Raw genomic sequence first — 19850 nt, forward strand, 5'->3', positions numbered from 1 at the left:
ACACAGCCCGAGAGAGGGTCGCTCCTAAGGGGCAAATGACTTCGGAGGGTGGTGGGGGAAAAAAAACAACCAGAAAGGAGCAGCCGCCTTTTGCAAAGCAGGCTTGCTGCGGCACATTCGCTTCTCCCTCCTGCCTTCCACCAAGTTGGAGCTTTTTCTTTCTTTCTTTTTTTCCCTCTGGAGGTGCAGATTTTCCCCTCCCAGTAAGGCACGCGTGTAGCATATAAATCCAACCACTTACTTGACTCTAACCTTTTCACCACATGGTCCTTGGCCTGCAGCCTTGCTCTGTGCGGAGGACAGAGCCCCATCGGAGATCCGCACCTGTTCTTGGCCTCAGCCCTGGTGGTGCACTTGCCTTCTGCCAAAGTGCTGCCCACCTTGCCCAAAGCCACCTCAGCTGAAGGCAAAGATCTGCACCACGCCGAAACCGGACATTCACTGCAACACAATGAAGCGTGACCCCAACCTTATGAGCTGTGGGGGGAGGGGAGGTGCTGAGCCGCAGAGCCCAGATGGCCAGCAAGGACAAGGGGAAGCCAGGCCATCTCCTTGCTGCTACCCAGTGGCCGTCTGGGTGGCGACCTCCGGGCAAGGCAGGCCGTGTTTTGGCGGGAGGTGAGCACGCCGCCAGGGCTGAGGCCAAGAGGAGGAAAATATATGTGCCATGCCAAAACCATCTGATTCCCCCCACCTGCTGCACAGATCCCCTTTCTCCCACCGCAATTCCCCCCACCCGCCACACAGATCCCCTTTCTCCTGCCACAATTCCCCCCGACCCACCACACAGATCTCCTGTCTCTCGCCATAATTCCCCCTCACCCGCTGCACAGATCTCCTTTCTCCCACCTTAATTCCCTCCCACCCACCACACAGATCCCCTTTTCCTGCTGTAATTCCCCCCACCTGCCACACAGATCTCCTTTCTCCTGCCACAATTCCCCCCCACAGCACAGATCCCCTTTCTCCCACCGCCGTTCCCCACCCCCCACACAGATTGCCCTGCCTTCCTTTTGGAGCTCAAATCCATGGCCACGGGGTGATTTTGCAGCACCCCAGCATCCCGATCTGAGCTCCAGAGGCTTGGAAAAGACCTCTGCTGCCTGGATCAGCCATGTGGGGGCCCTGCAAAATTGCTCTGCAGGCTTACCTGGACTCACATCCAGCCCTGCTCCGACTCAGAGTGCAGAGTGAGAGAAAGAGAGCACAGGTGCATGTGGAGAGGCAGAGTGGAGGAGCCTGGCCCCGCCTCCTTCTGGGGTGATGGCATGTGTGCCCACAGGGACAGCTCCGTGTGCTGCCTGTGGCACGCATGCCATAGGTTCGCCATCCCTGCTCTAGGGCTTCATAGAACTTGTCAATTTCATCCTCTTCAGCACTGATGATTGGGGCATAGACTTGGACTACTGTGATATTGAAAGGTTTGCCTTGGATTCACATTGAGATCATTCTGTCATTTGGGGGGGTTGTATCCCAGTATTGCTTTTCCTACTCTTTTATTGACTATGAAGGCTACTCCATTTCTTCTGTGGGATTCTTCCCACAGTAGTATACCTGATGGTCATCTGAATTAAATTCACCCATTCCTGTCCATTTTAGTTTGCTGATTTCTAAGATGTTGATGTTCAGTCTTGTCATCTCTTGTTTGACCACATCCAGCTTGCCTTGATTCATGGATCTTACATTCCAGGTTCCTATGGAGAATAAATCTTTACACCATCAGACTTTCCTTTCACCACCAGATGCATCCACAGCTGAGCGTCCTTTCAGCTTTGGCCCAGTCACTTCGTTCATTCTGGCGCTACTAGTACTAGCCCTCTGCTCTTCCTCAGTAGCATATTAGACACCTTCCGACCTGAAGGGCTCATCTTCCAGTGTCATATCTTTTTGCCTTTTGGTACTGTCCATGGGATTTCCATGGCAAAGATACTAGAGTGGGTTGCCATTTCCTTCTCCAGTGGATCACGTTTTGTCAGAACTCTCTGCTATGACTTGTCCATCTTGGGTGGCCCTACATGGCATAGCTCATAGCTTCATTGAATTACGCAAGCCCCTTCGCCATGACAAGGCAGTAATCCATAAAGGGGAGTTATGCATATTAGTGTGTAAGATAAAATAGGTCCTTATTTGTGTAAGGTAAAATAGGTCCTTATATTAGCAATTACAGTAGGTGTCCATAGTGGTTTGCTATTTAAATGCTGGGTTCTCAGGAATTTGTTTCTCTTGTCTGTCCTTTTTGTCCTCTGCACTACTGGTGTCAGTGTCCGTCGGGCATACATAATAAACAAGGAGATCTGCTCTCGTATTGTTTGCAAAGAAGATGAAGCCATGCAAGGTAAGTGACATAACAAAAACTTATATTTTTATCAAACATTCCCATATTAGAAAAATGCCTAGAAAGAAATGATTGCATCTATTTTTAAAGAAGGAAGAGACATTTATATCAGAGCTGTATGGTTATATAGTTCTAGTAACATTCAATTGTCAGTGAGACAATTTAAGAAGCCAGCTTACAAATGGGAGAAGATGCAAAAATGCTAAATGTGCAGAATAGGGAAATGAAGTGTGTGTGTGGGGGGGGGGAGGGAGACCCAGGATTTGTTTAGGTGATTATTAGGTAATACACTGTTTCCAAAACAAGTATCTGGATATTCTCCAATTGTGTTACAGTGATCCTAAGCGTATTTGAAGTGTACTACACTCTTAAACAGATGTAAAAATAAATAAAATGACAATGCTCAGCAAAAAAAAAAATAATAGATCTGCTTGAAGATTTTCAAACTTCTCTGAATGTTGTGATATGGCTAGAAATAAATTAAGTATGTTTAAAATAGTATATAGCAAAAAAAGGTTTAAAATAATTGATTTATATTTGCTTTCCCTAAAATCTGGCAGACTTTTATGGAAATGAAATATCACAGATTTTGGAACACATTCCTGTGAAACTGATAGATTGAAAACTGTCCTTAAAATATATGTAGTAATAATTAGAAACTGAACTGCCCTCCCTTCATATTTAGTCGTAAGTGATTTTAATGCTATGGATCCATAAAATGATACTTGCAAATGAAGCTGTATATATAAATTATGTCAAATGATTAGCTCTTTCTTTCTCTGGCCTGTTTCTAGATGAGATTTGCCGTCAGCTGGCTGGCCTCCCACCACGCCGCCTCCGCCGCTCTGGTGAACCTCGAGGATCATCCTGCCGGCGAGCAAAGGGCCAATCTCAAAACATGCTTGATTCTCAATGATCAGGAAACTGTAGGAATGAGAAGAATAAAGAGGAACTGAGATCATACTGGAAATACATCCTAGATTTGCCTTTTCTCACCCAATTCCTGTCTCAAAAGGTGCTTCACTATCACAGGGACCTTTCATATCAATAGGTCATCTCTGAGATGTTAGTACTTAGACCCTCATGTGCACCTGCTTTTGGGTTATTATAACCTTGGACTACCCAAAAGCCACTTTAAAATATACATACAAAACACTTGTTTTCTCAGTGATTTTCCATCCAGTTTAGAGCCAGCTTCTCTACAGAAAATTCTCTCCAGATAATTAATATAATTCATAGGGATGAAGCACTTATAGTCTATTCTTCATAGGGTTTGATTGTTTCTCTGCAAAATTAGAGGATATATTGAATCATATATTGAACTCATCATTTGTATGTCTTATGCACCTACCTGAAGAGAAGAGACACTGAAACTATGGAATCATAGAAAGTAAGGAACAATAGTCTAGTCCTTCCTTCTTCAGTACAGGTGTCCACTATTACAGCATCCCTGATGTCCCAATCTCTGTTTAAACACTTCCATTAAGAAGAATTTACTATTTCCTGAGGTGATTTGCTCTACTCACTGTTAGGATATTTTGTCTTGACATCCAATCAAAGCTACTTCATTTATCTAACTGTTTTTAGTTCTGTATTCTGGAACAACTTAGAACAAGTTATTCATAACAGCAGTCTTTCAGATATTTGAACAGCTACTGTGTCAGTCTACAGCCTTCTCCAAATGCACTTTCAACTATTTCTTGTAAAGTTTTCCTGCAGGCCCCTAATCACCTGATTGTTCTCCTCTGGACATGCTCTAGTTTGTCAGTGTGACTGTCTTTCCTAAGACATAGAGCTCAGAACAGGATGTAACATTTTCTATAAAATCTGTTCAGCCCTGAAAGAAAAGGAAAGAACTGCACATAATTCAATTTAAAGCAAGGTTTTCAGTTTTGCAAGATGTCTCCCCAAAATACTTTTCTAATTCTTGTGAGGTGGAGCCTATCTCTTGCCAGGAGCTCCCCAGGCTCATAAATTTGTCCCATCAGCCACATCATTCCCATTTGCACTATCCCATTTGCTCGCATCTGGTATTCTCCTCTCTTGGACCATATTCTGCAACAGGAAGACATGAAGAAAATACTGCCTATGTCCCCAGCTAACACTAACCCTAACCCAGTACATCACAGTCCCTTGAAGAATTTTCAAGAATGTAGAGAGTCTTGGAAGCCTTTTCATCACATCTAAAGGTGTGCCTCTGGAAGGGCACTTTTCTTCTCTTGATAGATGGATTGCTTCTTTAGGCTCTCTGATCACTACTAATTGCTATTTCTCCTCTTTAGGTAGAAGTCCTTTCCTTGAACAATCCTGTTCCTTGGTTCCTGAGGTTGATGGCAACTGATGCTTGTCAAGGCATCCTGAAATATCAGCAACAGGGATGCCACTGAAACTATACTGAACTTTCAAAGAGTAAGAGCTCTTTTTAAACAGTGCTTAGTCTCACATTCCTCTATTTGGCTAATCTTTATCTATCTGGTAATCTCCTGGAAGACTTCTTGGTACTATTGATCTGGTGCTGTTGACCTGTGTTCATTCCAATAATTTCTTATAGTTCTTCATAAGATAGTGAATCAACAGTTTGGATTCTGACTCCTTTATCTTCTCCACCAAAAGGGCAATTTGCCTGCAATTTTGGTGCACAATTCTTGTCATTTTCTGGGAGAAAAGGAAACATGGGATTTTATCTTCAAGTCATAAGAGTAGTTTCTTCTGTCTCCACTTTTCTCTGATACCAATAAGCAAAAAATGTTGAAGATGACACTAAGACTGATAGGAATAGCCAACACCCCGGAAGATAGGGTCAAGGTCCAGATGGATCTTGACAGACAGAACACTGGGCCTTATCTAACAAAATGGAATTAAATGGAGAGAAAATAATGTTTTACACTTAGGCAAGAAAAACCAAATGTACAGGCACAGATCAAACCTGGTTAAATAGCAGTAACTGGTAGTGGACAATATGAGACAGTGGTGTGGGCAGCAGCCAAAAAAGCCAACACAATCCTAGGTTGTATTAACAGAGGGAAAGAATCAAGATAATATGAAATATTAGTCATCACCATAATTTTAACCATTAACTATTCACTGTAGGATGATGGCCTCTTCCACATGTTTCCAACCTATACAGTCTTGAGCTTTCTTTTGCCAATTGGGTCCACAATACTTGCTAATGTCATCGATCCATCTTGTTTTAGGTCTCTTTCATGGATGCTTTTAATCAAGTGGGATCCATTCTATGACTGCCTTGGTCCACCTGCCATCAGTTCTTCTTGCTATGTGACCAGCCTATTTCCATTTCAATACTTTTACTCTCTTGATGAAATAGTATTGCTTTATAAAGTCTTCTAAGACTACACTTAGAATACTGCATTCAGTTTTGGTCACCATATTATAAAAAAAGATGTAGAGACTTTGGAAAGAATACAAAGAAGAGCAGCAAAGATTATTAGGGGGCTGAGACTAAAATATATGAAAGACAATTGGAGGAATTTGGTGTCTAGTCTATTGAAAACAAGGACTAGGGGTAACATAATATCAGTGTTCCAATATTTGAGGGGCTGCCACAAAGAAGATGGAGTCAACTTTATTCTCCAAAGCACCAGAAGGCAAGACAAGAAATAATGGACAGAGACTAATCAAGGAGAGAAGCAACCTAGAATTAAGGAGAAATTTCCTAACAGTGAGACCAATTAACCAGTGGAACAGCATGCCTTCAAAGGTTGTGGGAGCTCCTTTACCGGATGCTTTTAAGAAGAGACTGAACAGCCTTTTGTCTGGAATGGTACAGTATAGAGTCTCCTGTTTGAGCAGAGGTTGGACTAGAACACAGGTCTGCAACCCGCAGCTCCGGAGCCGCATGCGGCTCTTTCAGCCATCTCCTGCGGCTCCCAGTCCTCTGCCATGTGCAGTCAAAAAAAAAAAGTGGGACTAAAAAAGTTCAACCAATCAATTCAAATATGCAGGGTAGGTGCATATCTCACCTTGGCTCTACTTTTCAGTCAAACCCTGTTCTGCACATGTGCGCATGTACGCGCATGCGCACACATTTTTTTGCGGCTCCCAGTTTTTCCTTTTGTGAGGGAACCGGTTCCGAGTGGCTCTTTCACTGTTTCAGGTTGCTGACCCCTGGACTAGAAGATCTACAAGGTCCCTTTGAACTCTGTTCTGTTCTGTTCTGTTCTCCTCTACAAAGTCCCTTCTAACTCTGTTATTCTGTTCTATTAAGTGAAAAATACTTTAGAGCAGACCCTGTAAGATAGAAGGATGGTATGATAAAAGCTTTATCTAGAACTTATTTGGCAGTAGTTCTGTATAACTAATGCAGTATGATTGGAAATGGAAAATTGCTTTCAAAGTACTGAACAGGATATCATAGAGCCTTTCTTACTCTTTACTCTCTTTATTGTTATCTTTGGGTAGTTTGGTGGTGGAGAGACATAAACAGGAATTACCATATCCTGAGTTGTGGGGATTCCATATAAAAGTGCAGAGGTTACTTTATTCTGAAGCATGGGCATTGATCCATTCTACCCAGTCCTGTTTTCTCTGATTGGTGATAGCTATCCAAGAGCTTAGGATATTCTTTTAGAGCCCTCCCATCCTTACTTTTTTAAAATTTAATTTGATTTGTTGAACTATGAATTTTTCCTTCTTCTTTCCTTCTTCAGAAAGAATCTTCTTTCTGAAAAGTATGCAATCTATCACTGATTTTTCTCTTCATCTCCAAGTATTTGAGTAAGCAATTGCTTAACTTAAAAATCCCACAGGAAAACTGGATGTTTATTTCTGTGAAAATTTAGAATTTCTTGGTGAGACCCTCCATATGACATCTATGGAATTCTCACTTTTCAGTTTTTCCCAGTAGCAGTGGTTTCCTTTACAGCTGTATCTTGAACAGCAGTGAAGGAATTATTACTATTTTTATTATTCTGGTGTTTGCCTTCTGCCTTTTAATTCTGTTCAGCATGTTGCCATTGGATCCTAGAAGTGCATATCATTTATTTACCAGGGCTAATCCCTGATCCCAGTGAAATGGCAGAATGGCATTTGCTTTGTACTATGTAACACAAATCTACAAAATATAAGACATTGTTTGAGTCTTCTGTGAATGAAACCTCTTGCTTTCAGATGGAATCTAAATGTTTCATTACATCAACTCACTAATAAAGAGAAAAGTAACAGTTGAGCAGACACTACAATATTCTCTTGTACTGATGAAATTGGATTATGCAAATTGGATTAGGTAGTACTACTGGTACCTCCATGGCATTTGTGCAGAAAAGCTTCCCAGTGGGTTCTGTCACAAGAGCTCATCTCCATTAATATAGTAGGTGCAAATTCAGTTTAAAGGGCTAAAAAGGGTGCTTTTACCTACAGCCCCACTAATGAACTGCATAAAATACTCATAGTATGTGCCATTTTGTAAGAGCAGCAGATCTTGAAATGAAAGCATTAGAAGGAAGGCAATTATGTCATCCATTCATCATGGAAAGTAGCAGGACAAATGTCTGTACAAAAGCAGTATTTCAAAAATAGGTAATATGGAATAATTTTGACAGCAAGTGGCTATTATAGTTTTTTTTAATTGGTTGATTATTTTATGTAAATACAAATTTGCTGTACTGTGTTTGTGAGGACAAGTATGTGTTTGGTGCCAAAGTATTTTTGAACAGATCACATGATCACATGTTTTGCACTTGACAACTCTTGACTGAATGGATGAATAATTTGTATTGCTTATTATCAGGAAATAGGGAAACTCACTTTGTGATAATCTGCTCACATATGCAAGCAATTCCTAGGAGTTTTCTTTTTGTTGTTGTTGTTAGTTGCAAAGTCATGTCCGACCCATCGCAACCCCATGGACAATGTTCCTCCAGGCCTTCCTGTCCTCTACCATCTTCTGGAGTCCATTTAAACTCACGCCTGCTGCTTCAATGACTCCATCCAGCCACCTCATTCTCTGTCATCCCCTTCTATTGCCCTCAATTTTTCCCAGCATTAGACTCTTCTCCAGTGCGTCCTTCCTTCTCATTAGGTGGCCAAAGTATTTGAGTTTCAACTTCAGGATCTGGCCTTCTAAAGAGCAGTCAAGGTTGATCTCCTCTAGGACTGACCAGTTTGAACACCTTGCAGTCCAAGGGACTCGCAGGAGTCTTCTCCAGCACCATAGTTCAAAGGCCTCAATTCTTTGGTGCTCAGCCTTTCTTACGGTCCAGCTTTCACAACCATACATTGCAACTGGGAAGACCATGGCCTTGACTATACGCACTTTTGTTGGAAGGGTGATGTCTCTGCTTTTTAGTATGCTGTCTAGATTTGCCATAGCTTTCCTCCCCAGGAGCAAGCGTCTTTTAATTTCTTGGCTGCAGTCCCCATCTGCAGTGATCTTGGAGCCCAGGGAAATAAAATCTGTCACTACCTCCATTTCCTCCCCATCTATTTGCCAGGAATTGAGAGGGCCAGATGCCATGATCTTTGTTTTCTTAATGTTGAGTTTCAAGCCCACTTTTGCACACTCCTTCTTCACCCACATCAAGAGGCTCTTTAGTTCCTCTTCACTTTCTTCCATTAGAGTGGTATCTTCTGCATATCTTAGGTTGTTGAAATTCTTTGTTACTATAGCTAATAAATGAAGGATTTGGATATGTGAATTTGGCTATATGTTAGGAATTGCCTTTAACTTTTGATATTAACTTGATGAATAGTGAATGAATAGAAATGGATTTTTTTTCTCATCATCACTTTAGGAAAAACAATTGCCTGTTGCATTTCTGCATGACATTTAGTTATTATTGAGCTAGAGATGCAGTTCTAATTAGAAAAAAGAGAATACTCTGTCATTATAGAAAATATCTACTTTTTTTAAAAAAAGTTTTTACTTTTCTATGAGAAGCTGGTGCACCTATGTTGTTATGTTAGAGGTACATATATAATAACTTTAAATCTGTTCTGAATGTGAAATATAGAATCAGAGGTACTTTCAAATGTATTATATAGCTATTACACACCATATTTTCAGAGAACACAAGATATTACTTATGCAGCTTCACTGGTCTACTTTATGCAGTTAGGATGATGAATTTTAGTGGAATTTGTAGAAAAAAGCAACTATATAAATAACTTGTATTTTGCAGAAAACTTACACAAATATATTAAAAGATAATTTGAATTCTGATTTCTTTTGTTCCAGTGTATGATCTTTATCTTTATCATATTTATATACCGCCCTTCTCCCGAGGGACTCAGGGCGGTCTGTTCTATAATTTTATTTTATCAGAGTTCACTAAATAACTCAGTCATCTTTCCAGAAGGAGCAGAATTCAAGGAGTAGGTCAGGCAATCCACTAGCCCTCCAAGACCACACTGCTTAAAACAAACTACTAAAGAAAAAAGGCACACCTGTCATTATGAAATAGGTAAAAAGAGGTGGTTTAATTGCTAAATTGGCAATTTTTTACTACAGTTCTTTATTTACAGAAAATAGAGATGTGCATTAGATTTGGACAAAACCAGCACTGAAAGAGAGAACTGGAGAGGTTCTGTGGCTCTCTGTGAAAGTGATTGTTTCTGAATCCATTCTAGATGGTTCCAAAATTGATGGTGATGGTGTGTTTGTTGAGTTACAGAAAAGCAGACAGTGACTACTTTCACATATCACATGAAGCCAAAATGTGGTTTTGGGGTTTTGTTATTATATCATTTTCAAATTTAGCTATGGAATGTGCACATAAAATATAAGAAAATAAAAATCAAACTTCTCTTAATTGCCTTTATACAGGTCTCCCATTTGATAATAAAATACATGCTGGTATTCTTGATCTCATTGCTGCTATTCTGCCAGCTTCGCAATGCATCTGCCAGCCTGACATTAGTAAGGGGGGCAATGGTGGGATTCAAATATGTGAACAACTGGTTCTATGTGCAGATGCCACTTCCGGAAGACCATTCTGGGCCTGGGCAACAAAAAATAGCTACTGGTTCTGATGAAGTGGTACAAACTGGATGAATCCCACCACTGGGGGGGGGAGAGTGGAGAGATTGGAATGTGAGTAATGTGGGAGCCAAGGCCAAGCCAAGCTAAAGCCAAATGAAAGAATGTGGAGAAAGAGAAGGTGTGAATGCAAAGTCTGTTATCCAAACAACTTAGAGACTGTGCTGTCCTGCTCACTCACACTCACATGTAACAGTGGTTTGGTGGGTTTATTAATATTCCCCAGCAATTCCCTTCACCAAAACCCTAGAACTGTCCCAATTAAATTCAGCCAAAGGCAGACTGATGCTAATCCACAGACTAATGGCCAATGAGTCCAGAAGGCACTTGAAAGTTTCAGAAAGGTGCAGAAAGTAGTTGCTCTTCCTCATTACTGACCTGCTGCAGCTATGCCTCAGCCAAATCCATCTCAGATGGCTGCTTAGAGCTATTGACCAACTCCCCTCCAGATGTGCCCACAACTGATTCATCCTTCTCTGAACTGACATTTGGAGAGGTATTTGGAGAAGCATCCAGGTGAGCCATCACACCATTCCCCCCCACATGCCCTGTTCTCCCAGAGCCTCCCAGACTAGGTTTCTGCAGGTACTGGCAGTGGAACCAATGGACCAGTCTGTCAATGCTGCTAACATGTGGGTATTATGGAGGTGGTTCCAGGACCCCCTTGCAAACTGACACATCTTTTCTTTTTATATATATTTAATTGATTTTCTCATTTTACAATTGGATATTTAACAAGCAATGTGATGACTGGGTTGATCAATAGTTCAATAGTGTACATAAGTCTTTAGTATAAATATCATATTACAATATCAATAATTTCCTCTCTTTTCCCATTAATATCTGCTATCTCATATTGGGCTAGTACAATTCTAAAGAAAAACATCTTTGTTACAGTTATCAATAATTTTTAGGTTATATATATCTTAATTGCGTTTGCACTTAATCCTTGTATACAATCAATGTCCTGTTCTTGCTTTTTTTCAGGCTTTAATTTTCCATCAATATTCAAATTAACACTATTATTTATGATTTCCAGGGTTCCCTTATCTTAACTTCTCCATTTTCCCCTAATATTCTGGTTACACTTCTTATCTATTTGATTATAGTATTGCTCTGTTTTCTAAAAATTAGCTATTTCCCACCATGTTAAACTATCTAATTAGGAACTTCTGATTTTGCGCGGTAGCGACCAGTCATGGACTTGTGGATTCTCTGCACCCCCATGGGTAATTTCGCCCTGCCTGGGGACCCTAAATGGGTCTAAGTTGCCCCAGAGAGGTGACAAAGAAAGAAGGGTGCTCCAGCAATTCTGGAACAGCAGTGACCATTCCATTGAGGAAAGCTTTCTAACCTGACAGGAGAAAGGCTGGCCATATTGCATTGACCAGCCCAAGCTACTAGCAACCAAAGTCCAAAAGCACTAACCAGCACAACTGTGAACAGCATGCTTAAAACTGGGTGAGGAATTCGATCTTCTCTTTTCTATTCTATATTTAATTTCCTGGAAAAGATCCCCAAGAAGCAAAATACCTCCGAAAGGGAAGGAGGGGGATTTCTGCCCCACCCTTATACTAACGGAAGTGGCGAATTAATCTTTTTATGGAGGATCAAAATATGTGGAAGTGAAAAACAAATAGTTGCTGACACCTAGTGGTGGATGAAGACTATGACAGCTATGACTTTAATATAAGACTTGGCAAAACCTGGAAAAGCTAATCTGTGTTTGGGACCTTCAAAGTTTTAACAACAAAGAACAGCTGTGACAAAAAAAACCAATAATCTGGGCTATAGACAAAGAGAGAATTATAAATTTTAGAAAAAAATCTTTTTTGAACTATTTGGATTACAAATATCTATTTAATTGGGACTCTAAAGCTATTTGCAGAGAAAAGAAAGGAAGAGAAAAACTCAAATTCTTCGCCATCATGGATCAGAGACATGTAGAAAGAACATATCAAGAAAACATAAATATTTCACAGGAGGAGATATATAGTATACTGCAACTAATTCAAACAACAATGACTTTAAACCACAAAGAAATTCAAAATAACTTTGAAAATATAAATCAATCTATTTCTGTTAACTCTACAACAACAAAAAATCCCAGAAAACAACAACAGAGAAGGAGCAGATAAAACAGATAAATGGATTTAGAATTGATAATAGAGACTTAAAGATGGAACTAAACAAAACAAGGAAACATGATTTAATCCTAATGGGGAAAAAATCACAAGAATTGGGAAAAAAATGTATCCCTTAAGGCTACAAAATAAATCTGAGGACAAGAAAACATACTGGATAAAATGGACTGTAGAGATGTCAGGAAAATCGGAGAGAAAGGAAATGATAAGAGAAGTAGAGAGAAAGAAAAAGAAAAAGATTTTCAACAAATGTGGAAAGGCAGAAGCCCCGTAGAAAGACACTTCTCCTGATTTACTTTTTATATCTACAGCAACATTTATAAACATATGGAAAAACTTTTTGATTCAGCAAAATACATTGATTAAGAAAGATACTGGGCAAAGAAAAAAGACTAAAGTGGAAACCAAGAAAATAGATGATGGGAATTATCAGAGAGAATACTTAAAAAAGAAACATTTCTTTGAATATGGTTAAAGAACTAGGAAAGTTTGGGAATATGTATGTCATTCTACAGGGACGCGGTGGCTCAGTGGGTTAGGACACTGAGCTTGTCAATCAGAAGGTTGGCAGTTTGGCGGGTCGAATCCTGAGTGCCGCATAACAGAGTGAGCGCCTGTGACTTCCGGTGGCTCCGCGGCAACGGAGACAGCCTTCCCAGGCTGCCCGCGGCTCAGCTGTTGTTTTTTCGCCCGAAACAGCGCCGATCAGCTGTTCGGGCGAATTTGAAGCCCCCTCCTCAGGAGAAGAGGAGGGGGCGAGCTCCCAGGTAGGGGTAGAGTTCTCCAGGGCCGCCTGAGCTTATGGCTTGGGCGGCTGAAGGATTGAACTCCCCCGTAGCCTGGGTTGCTCCCAGCTGGCCGGCGCCTCTGCTCCTGATTCTTGGAGCAGAGCCAGGCGTCTGCGACCACCCCTGCCTGAAGGAATGACTATGGATTAAAGGAGCAGGCAGAGCGATACAAGAGGAAAAGGTGATATTTTACTCTCCAGCTTGATGGACTTTTTTGGATTATAAATCTGAAGTGAAAGTGCGTCGCATTTGGTAAAAGATGGCGGCTAAACCACCCCCTAAAACTCTTCGGAGTGCTGGAACTTCTCCTGTGCAACAATCATTACTGCAGGCGCTGCATCCTCCTGATGTATTGACATCAAAGGACTTACAAGATGCTCTTGAAAAACACGCCCAGGTAATTTTGGAATCAATTAATGCTAGATTTGTACAGATGGAGGAGAAATTGGAGAAATTGGAGGAGAGAATGGAGGAGAGGATGGAACAGAAGTTCAGAGTGATGAAGGCAGACATCTTGTCTTCAGTGTGTAAAGTGGCTCGCTGTGTGGAAGAATTGGAGGAAAAGCTAGAAGATCTGACTCAAAAGAATGCTATATTAGAAGCAAAAGTATTGGAGAATGAAGATAAAGTGGAAAAGGAACTGAGTCTTGCTCAATATTACCAGATGCAGTTTGCCATTAGAGTTAGAGGCTTAAAGGAGAATACCAAGGAAGATCTAAAGCAGCTGGTTTCTGAGGCTTTTGAAGAAGTGTTGAAACAGCCAGCATCTGAAATAAAAGGAGGCATGGATAAAGTGTTTCGTGTGAATTCATGGATTGCTAGACAGAGAAAGTTGCCTAGAGATGTGGTGGTATATTTTGCAAAAAGGGAAACTAGAGATGAAGTTATACGAGCTGCTTATGATACTAAAGTTGTGATTGCTAATCAAGAAGTTTTGGTCTTAAAAGAAATTCCTCCAAAGATTTTAAGGAGAAGGAAGGATTTTACATTCCTTGTGCAAGAGCTCAAGCAACGAGATATAAGGTTTAGATGGGAGATCCCAGCTGGGTTGATGGTGACGCACGAAGGTAAAAGGTACCGTCTGGTTACTGTGATGCAAGCGCGTGATTTCTATAATAATGTTTTAAATGCAACGCCATTAACATCTCTGGAAGCTGAAAAGGGATCTGGAGAAGGAGTGCATCAAGAGGTCGAAGGTGGTCAGATAGAAGACAACGGTGTTGGAAGAGATCAAGATACAACTTCGTCGGATGATTCAATAGAACAGAGGGTGACGCGTGCTGCTGCAAAACGATCTAAGAAGAGAAAATAGCAGGATCTGCAGAAGTCTATGGAATTTCTACGACGTATTCATAGTCAAGTATGGGAGGTGGGAAAAGATTTGGGTGTAGACGCAATATATTTTTTACATGTGGTGGTTTTGTGGAAAGGGTGAGGTTTTTTTGGATTAAAGTTTGGTGGAATATATAGAAGATTTCCAAATGGAGGTTAAAGTTTTGTTCGCAATTTTTTTATTGTTTGGAATAATTATAGATGTGCTGGAAGAGGAACGGCCGATTACAGAAGAGTGGATTTTAAAGTTTTCTGATTTGGTTGAGGTGGCGAAGATCTTGGTTAATTTGAAAGATTATTTGTAAGAACGTTATATCATGTAATGGACAAAAAGGGATGGAGTCTATTTAGGACAAGTATAGGTTGAGAAGTATTATATAGTATTTGAATAATTCTTTTTTCCTTTTTTTTCTGTTCTTTTTTTCTCTTTCTATTTTGGGGTTCTTTTTCCTGTTTTTAATGTATATTTAATATTATTAAGGTTTGTCTTATTCTATATAAGTTAGAAAGTGGTTTTTTTTTATTTTAGTTTTTTATATATATTTAATATTGCCAAGGTTTGGTTTATCCTATATAAGCTAGAGAGTGATGGATTTTAGAATTTATAGTTGTTAGTACATGGTTGCTTATGTTTGCCTTTCTTTTTTTTTTCTTTCTCTTTTTATATATATACCTTGTATTCAGCTCTGGGAAGTGGGGGGGGAGGGGGGGAGGGGGGGAGGCAGGGGGGGGAGGAGGGAGGGAGGGAGGGGGGGAGGTAGGGGGGGAGGAGGGAGGGGGAAGGGGGGTTTTTTAAAGGAAAATTGTATTTTAAAACTTTTCAATAAAAAAAAAAAAAAACAGAGTGAGCGCCTGTTACTCGTCCCAGCGTCTGCCAACCTAGCAGTTTGAAAGCATGTAAAAATGCAAGTAGAAAAATAGGGACCACTACGGTGGGAAGGTAACAGCATTCCGTGCGCCTTTAGCGTCTAGTCATGCCGGCCACATGACCACGGAGACGTCCTCAGACAAGCGCTGGCTCTTTGGCTTTGAAAGGGAGATGAGCACCGGCCCCTAGAGTTGGAAACGACTAGCATGCATGTGCGGGGGAACCTTTACCTTTACCTTTATGTCATTCTAAGAGGGATGAATTCTCTAAATAATATAGTATGCTTTTTTAAACGTTTTTTTCTCTTTCTTGATATGAGTAATATAAAAAAGGTGAAATGACTTAGAAAAAGGAAATGTTTTTAGATACTTAAATGTGATGGAATTTAAGAAAATTATAATGGATAAAAATGTTTTGAATAAGAGTTAAAGGACTAGATGTATTAAATGGAATGTTTAAAGATTAAACATACTTTTAATTATGGTTAAAAAGAATAAGATTTTGCTTAAGAGGGATATAGATTTTAAGTAGTATGTTATTTTTTATGTTTCTTTACTCTTCTTTACTCTTGCTCTCCTTTCTTTTTTCATTGTTCTATCTATTCCTTAAAAAATGTAAAAGTGTGAGATGGCTCATATGGAAAAATAGAGTTAAATTTTTAAATGTAATTAATTTTTGAGAAAATCCTAACCAGTGGGAATACCTAGAATTTGCTGGGAGAAACAAATTAAAATAAGGACTGTAACAGGATCTATGATAAGGCAACCAGAATGATTAGATAGAAAATAAATATTATATTGATGTGACTATTTTCAGGAATATTGGAATATATATATATATATATATATATATATATATATATATATATATATATATATATATATATATATATATATATATATATATATATATATATATATATATATATATGTTATCTATCAAAACAATAAGAATTGTATTAACAATGTTTGCAAAAGAGGATATTTTGGGAAAAGAGGAAATCAACTAAAATCATTTTTTTTATTAAAAAGTTTTAACATACAATTTTTCCCTTAAAAAATCCCCCTCCCCCCCCTTCTCCCTCCCCCCCTTCCTCTCCCCCCTCCCCCCCTCCCCCCCCCGACTTCCCAGAGCTAAGTACAAGGTATATATAAAAAAAACAATCATAAACAACCATATACTAACAACCATAAACTCTAAAATCTATCACTCTCTAGCTTATATAGGATAAAACAAACCTTAGTAATATTAAATATACATAAATATATATATAAAAAAAACCAATATAGAAAAAAAATAAAGAAAGAAGAAAGAAGCCTTATTCAAATATAAAACTTCTTAACCCTATACTTATTCTGAGTAAACTCAAGCCATTTTCTCCCTTCCATAATATAGCGTTCCTGCGAGTAATCTTTCAAATAGGCCGAAATCTTCACCATTTCGACCAAGTCGGAAACCTTTAAAATCCACTCTTCTATGGTCGGCAGTTCCTCTTTCCAGTACTATCCTATCAAAAGTCTTGCTGCCGTAATTAAATTCAACATCAACTTAGTATATTCCATCAAATTTTTATCCAAAAAGCCTTAACCTTTTTGCAGGTCTACCATATATGAAAATATGAAAATATATTACGTCTTTATCACCGCACCTCCAACATTTAGGCTAATAATTCAGATACATGCTTAGCTTTTTAAAGTCTAAATACCATCTATAAAACATTTTGTAAAAATTCTCTCTTAGATTTCAAACTTATATAAATTTTACATTCCTCATCCAAATCTTTTCCCACCTCCCACTACTTGGCTGTAAGTACGTTGTGAAAGTTCCATAGACTTCTGCTGATCTTGTTCTTTTATCTTTTTTTATCGTTTTAAAGCAGCACGCGTCACCCTCTGTTCTCTGGGATCATCCAAAAGTGTTATAACTTGATCTCCTGCAGCACCATTCTCCTCTATCTGTCCATCTTCAGCCTCTTGATATTCTCCTTCTCCAGATCCCTTTGCAGCTTCCAGAAGTGTTAATGGGGTTGCTTTTAAAACATTATTGTAAAAATCACGCGCTTGCATCACAGTAACCAAACGGTACCTTTTACCTTCATACATCACCATCAACCCAGCTGGAATCTCCCATCTGAACCTTATATCTCGTTGCTTGAGCTCTTGCACCAGAAATGTAAAATCCTTCCTTCTCCTTAAAATCTTTGGAGGAATTTCTTTTAGAACCAGAACTTCTTGATCAGCAATCACGACTTTAGTATCATAGGCAGCTTGTATAACTTCATCTCTAATTTCCCTTTTTGCAAAATAAACCACCACATCTCTAGGCAGCTTTCTCTGTCTAGCAATCCATGAGTTCACACGATACACTTTATCCATGCCTCCTTTTATTTCGGATGCTGGCTGATTCAATACCACTTCGAGAGCCTCAGAAACCAGCTGCTTTAAATCTTCCTTAATATTCTCCTTTAAACCTCTAATTCTAATGGCAAACTGCATCTGGAAATATTGAGCAAGACTTAATTCTCTATCCATTTTGTCTCTTAAATCTTCATTCTCCAATACTTTTGCTTCTAATATAGCATTCTTTTGAGTCAAATCTTTGACTTTTTCATCCAAATCTTCCACACATTCAGCCACTTTATACACTGAAGACAAAATGTCTACCTTCATCACGCTGAACTTCTGTTCCATCCTCTCTTCTATTCTCTCCTCCAATTTCTCCAATTTCTCTTCCATCTTTGCAAATTTATCATCCATTGATTGATTAATTGATTCCAAAAGTTTATCCAGAGCATCTCGTAATTCCTTCGATGTCACTACATCAGGAGGATGTAATGCCTGCAATGATGATTGTTGCACCGGGGAAGTTCCAGCACTCCTAAGAGTTTTAGGGAGAGGTTTAGCCGCCATCTTTTACTTTCGATTGTGACGCACTTTCACTTAGAGTTTAAAAAATCCATCAAGCTCGAGAGTAGAATAAAATAGTCCTCTTCACCTTTTCCTCTTGTACCGCTCTGCCTGCTCTTTTTATTCCATAGTCCTTCCTTCAGGCAGGGGTGGTCGCAGACGCCTGGCTCTGCTCCATAAAGTCAGGAGCAGAGGCGCTGGCCAGCTGGGAGCGACCCAGGCTACGGGGGAGTTCAATCCTTCGGCCGCCCAAGCTGCAAGCTCAGGCGGCCCCGGAGAACTCAACCCCTACCTGGGGCCTCACCCCCTCCTCTTCTCCCGAGGAGGGGGCTTCAAATTCGCCCGAACAGCTGATCGGCGCTGTTTCGGGCGGAAAAAAAACTCAGCTGAGCCGCGGGCAGCCCGGGAAGGCTGTCTCCGTCGCCGCGGAGCCACCGGAAGTCGAAATCAACTAAAATCATTGTGTGGATTATGGATTATAGAAATCAATCATTAATGATTGTTTTACAAATGTAACCTGGACAGCACACTGTTCACCAATTATTTATTTATTTATTTATTTATTTATTTTATTTGTATACCGCCCTTCTCCCGAAGGACTCAGGGCGGTGAACAGGGACATAAATATCAAAATGCCCAAATACAGAAATTGAAAACAAATTAAATCTTAGTGCCTAAATGCAGAGATAAATTACATTAAAATAATAATTAAAACAAAACCCATCAGACCAGGCCGGATTGTTCAAACAGATAGGTTTTTAGGTCGCATTGGAAGGAGCGAAGGTCGGGAGCCATCCGGAGCTCAACCGGTAAATGGTTCCACAGGTCAGGCACACCCACGGAGAACGCCCTCCCCCTGGGGGTCACCAGACGGCATTCTCTGAACGGCGGCACCCTAAGGAGGCCCTCTCTGTGGGAGTGCACTGGGCGGAGGGAAGTTGATGCTGGTCGCAGGTGCTCCCTAAGGTACTCTGGACCCATGCCATGTAGGGCTTTGTAGGTCATAACCAGTACCTTGAATCTCACCCAGAAGGCAACCGGAAGCCAATGTAGCTCACGGAGCAGAGGTGTAATATGGGAGTATCGGGGGACCCCCAACACAACTCTCGCGGCTGCATTCTGCACCAGTTGGAGCCTCCCAGTGGTTCTCAAAGGGCAGCCCCATGTAGAGAGCATTGCAGCAGTCTAATCGAGAGGTCACGAGCACATGAGTTACTGTACGTAAGGCATCACGGTCTAGATAGGGCCGCAACTGGCGCACCAGGCGTAACTGGGCGAAGGCTCCCCTAGTCACAGTTAATATATGATCTTCTAAAGAGAGCTGTGAATCTAGGAGAACTCCCAAGTTGCGAGCTCTATCTACGGGAGGTAATAACTCACCTCCCATGGTGAGAGATGGAATGATCTGAGTTTCTTGAGATGCTGGCACGTACAGCCACTCTGTCTTGTCAGGGTTGAGCCGAAGCCTGTTCCTCCCCATCCAG

At 40.4% G+C, this 19850-nt stretch overlaps 1 protein-coding gene across 1 annotated transcript in view; it reads left to right on the top strand.

The window, feature by feature from the left end:
• Positions 1 to 9477, top strand: part of MFAP5 (microfibril associated protein 5) — a 99244-nt gene extending 89767 nt beyond the window's left edge. The window contains exons 7-8 of the mRNA XM_081317607.1: positions 2262 to 2335; positions 3130 to 9477. Of these exons, the coding sequence (XP_081173733.1) occupies positions 2262 to 2335; positions 3130 to 3251 (196 nt within the window). The 3' untranslated portion in view covers positions 3252 to 9477. The remainder of the gene's footprint in view (positions 1 to 2261; positions 2336 to 3129) is intronic.
• The last annotated feature ends 10373 nt before the right edge of the window (positions 9478 to 19850 follow it).

The sequence above is a fragment of the Vipera berus genome (genome assembly GCF_964194415.1).
Source record: "Vipera berus genome assembly, chromosome: 2".
NCBI lineage: Eukaryota > Metazoa > Chordata > Lepidosauria > Squamata > Viperidae > Vipera > Vipera berus.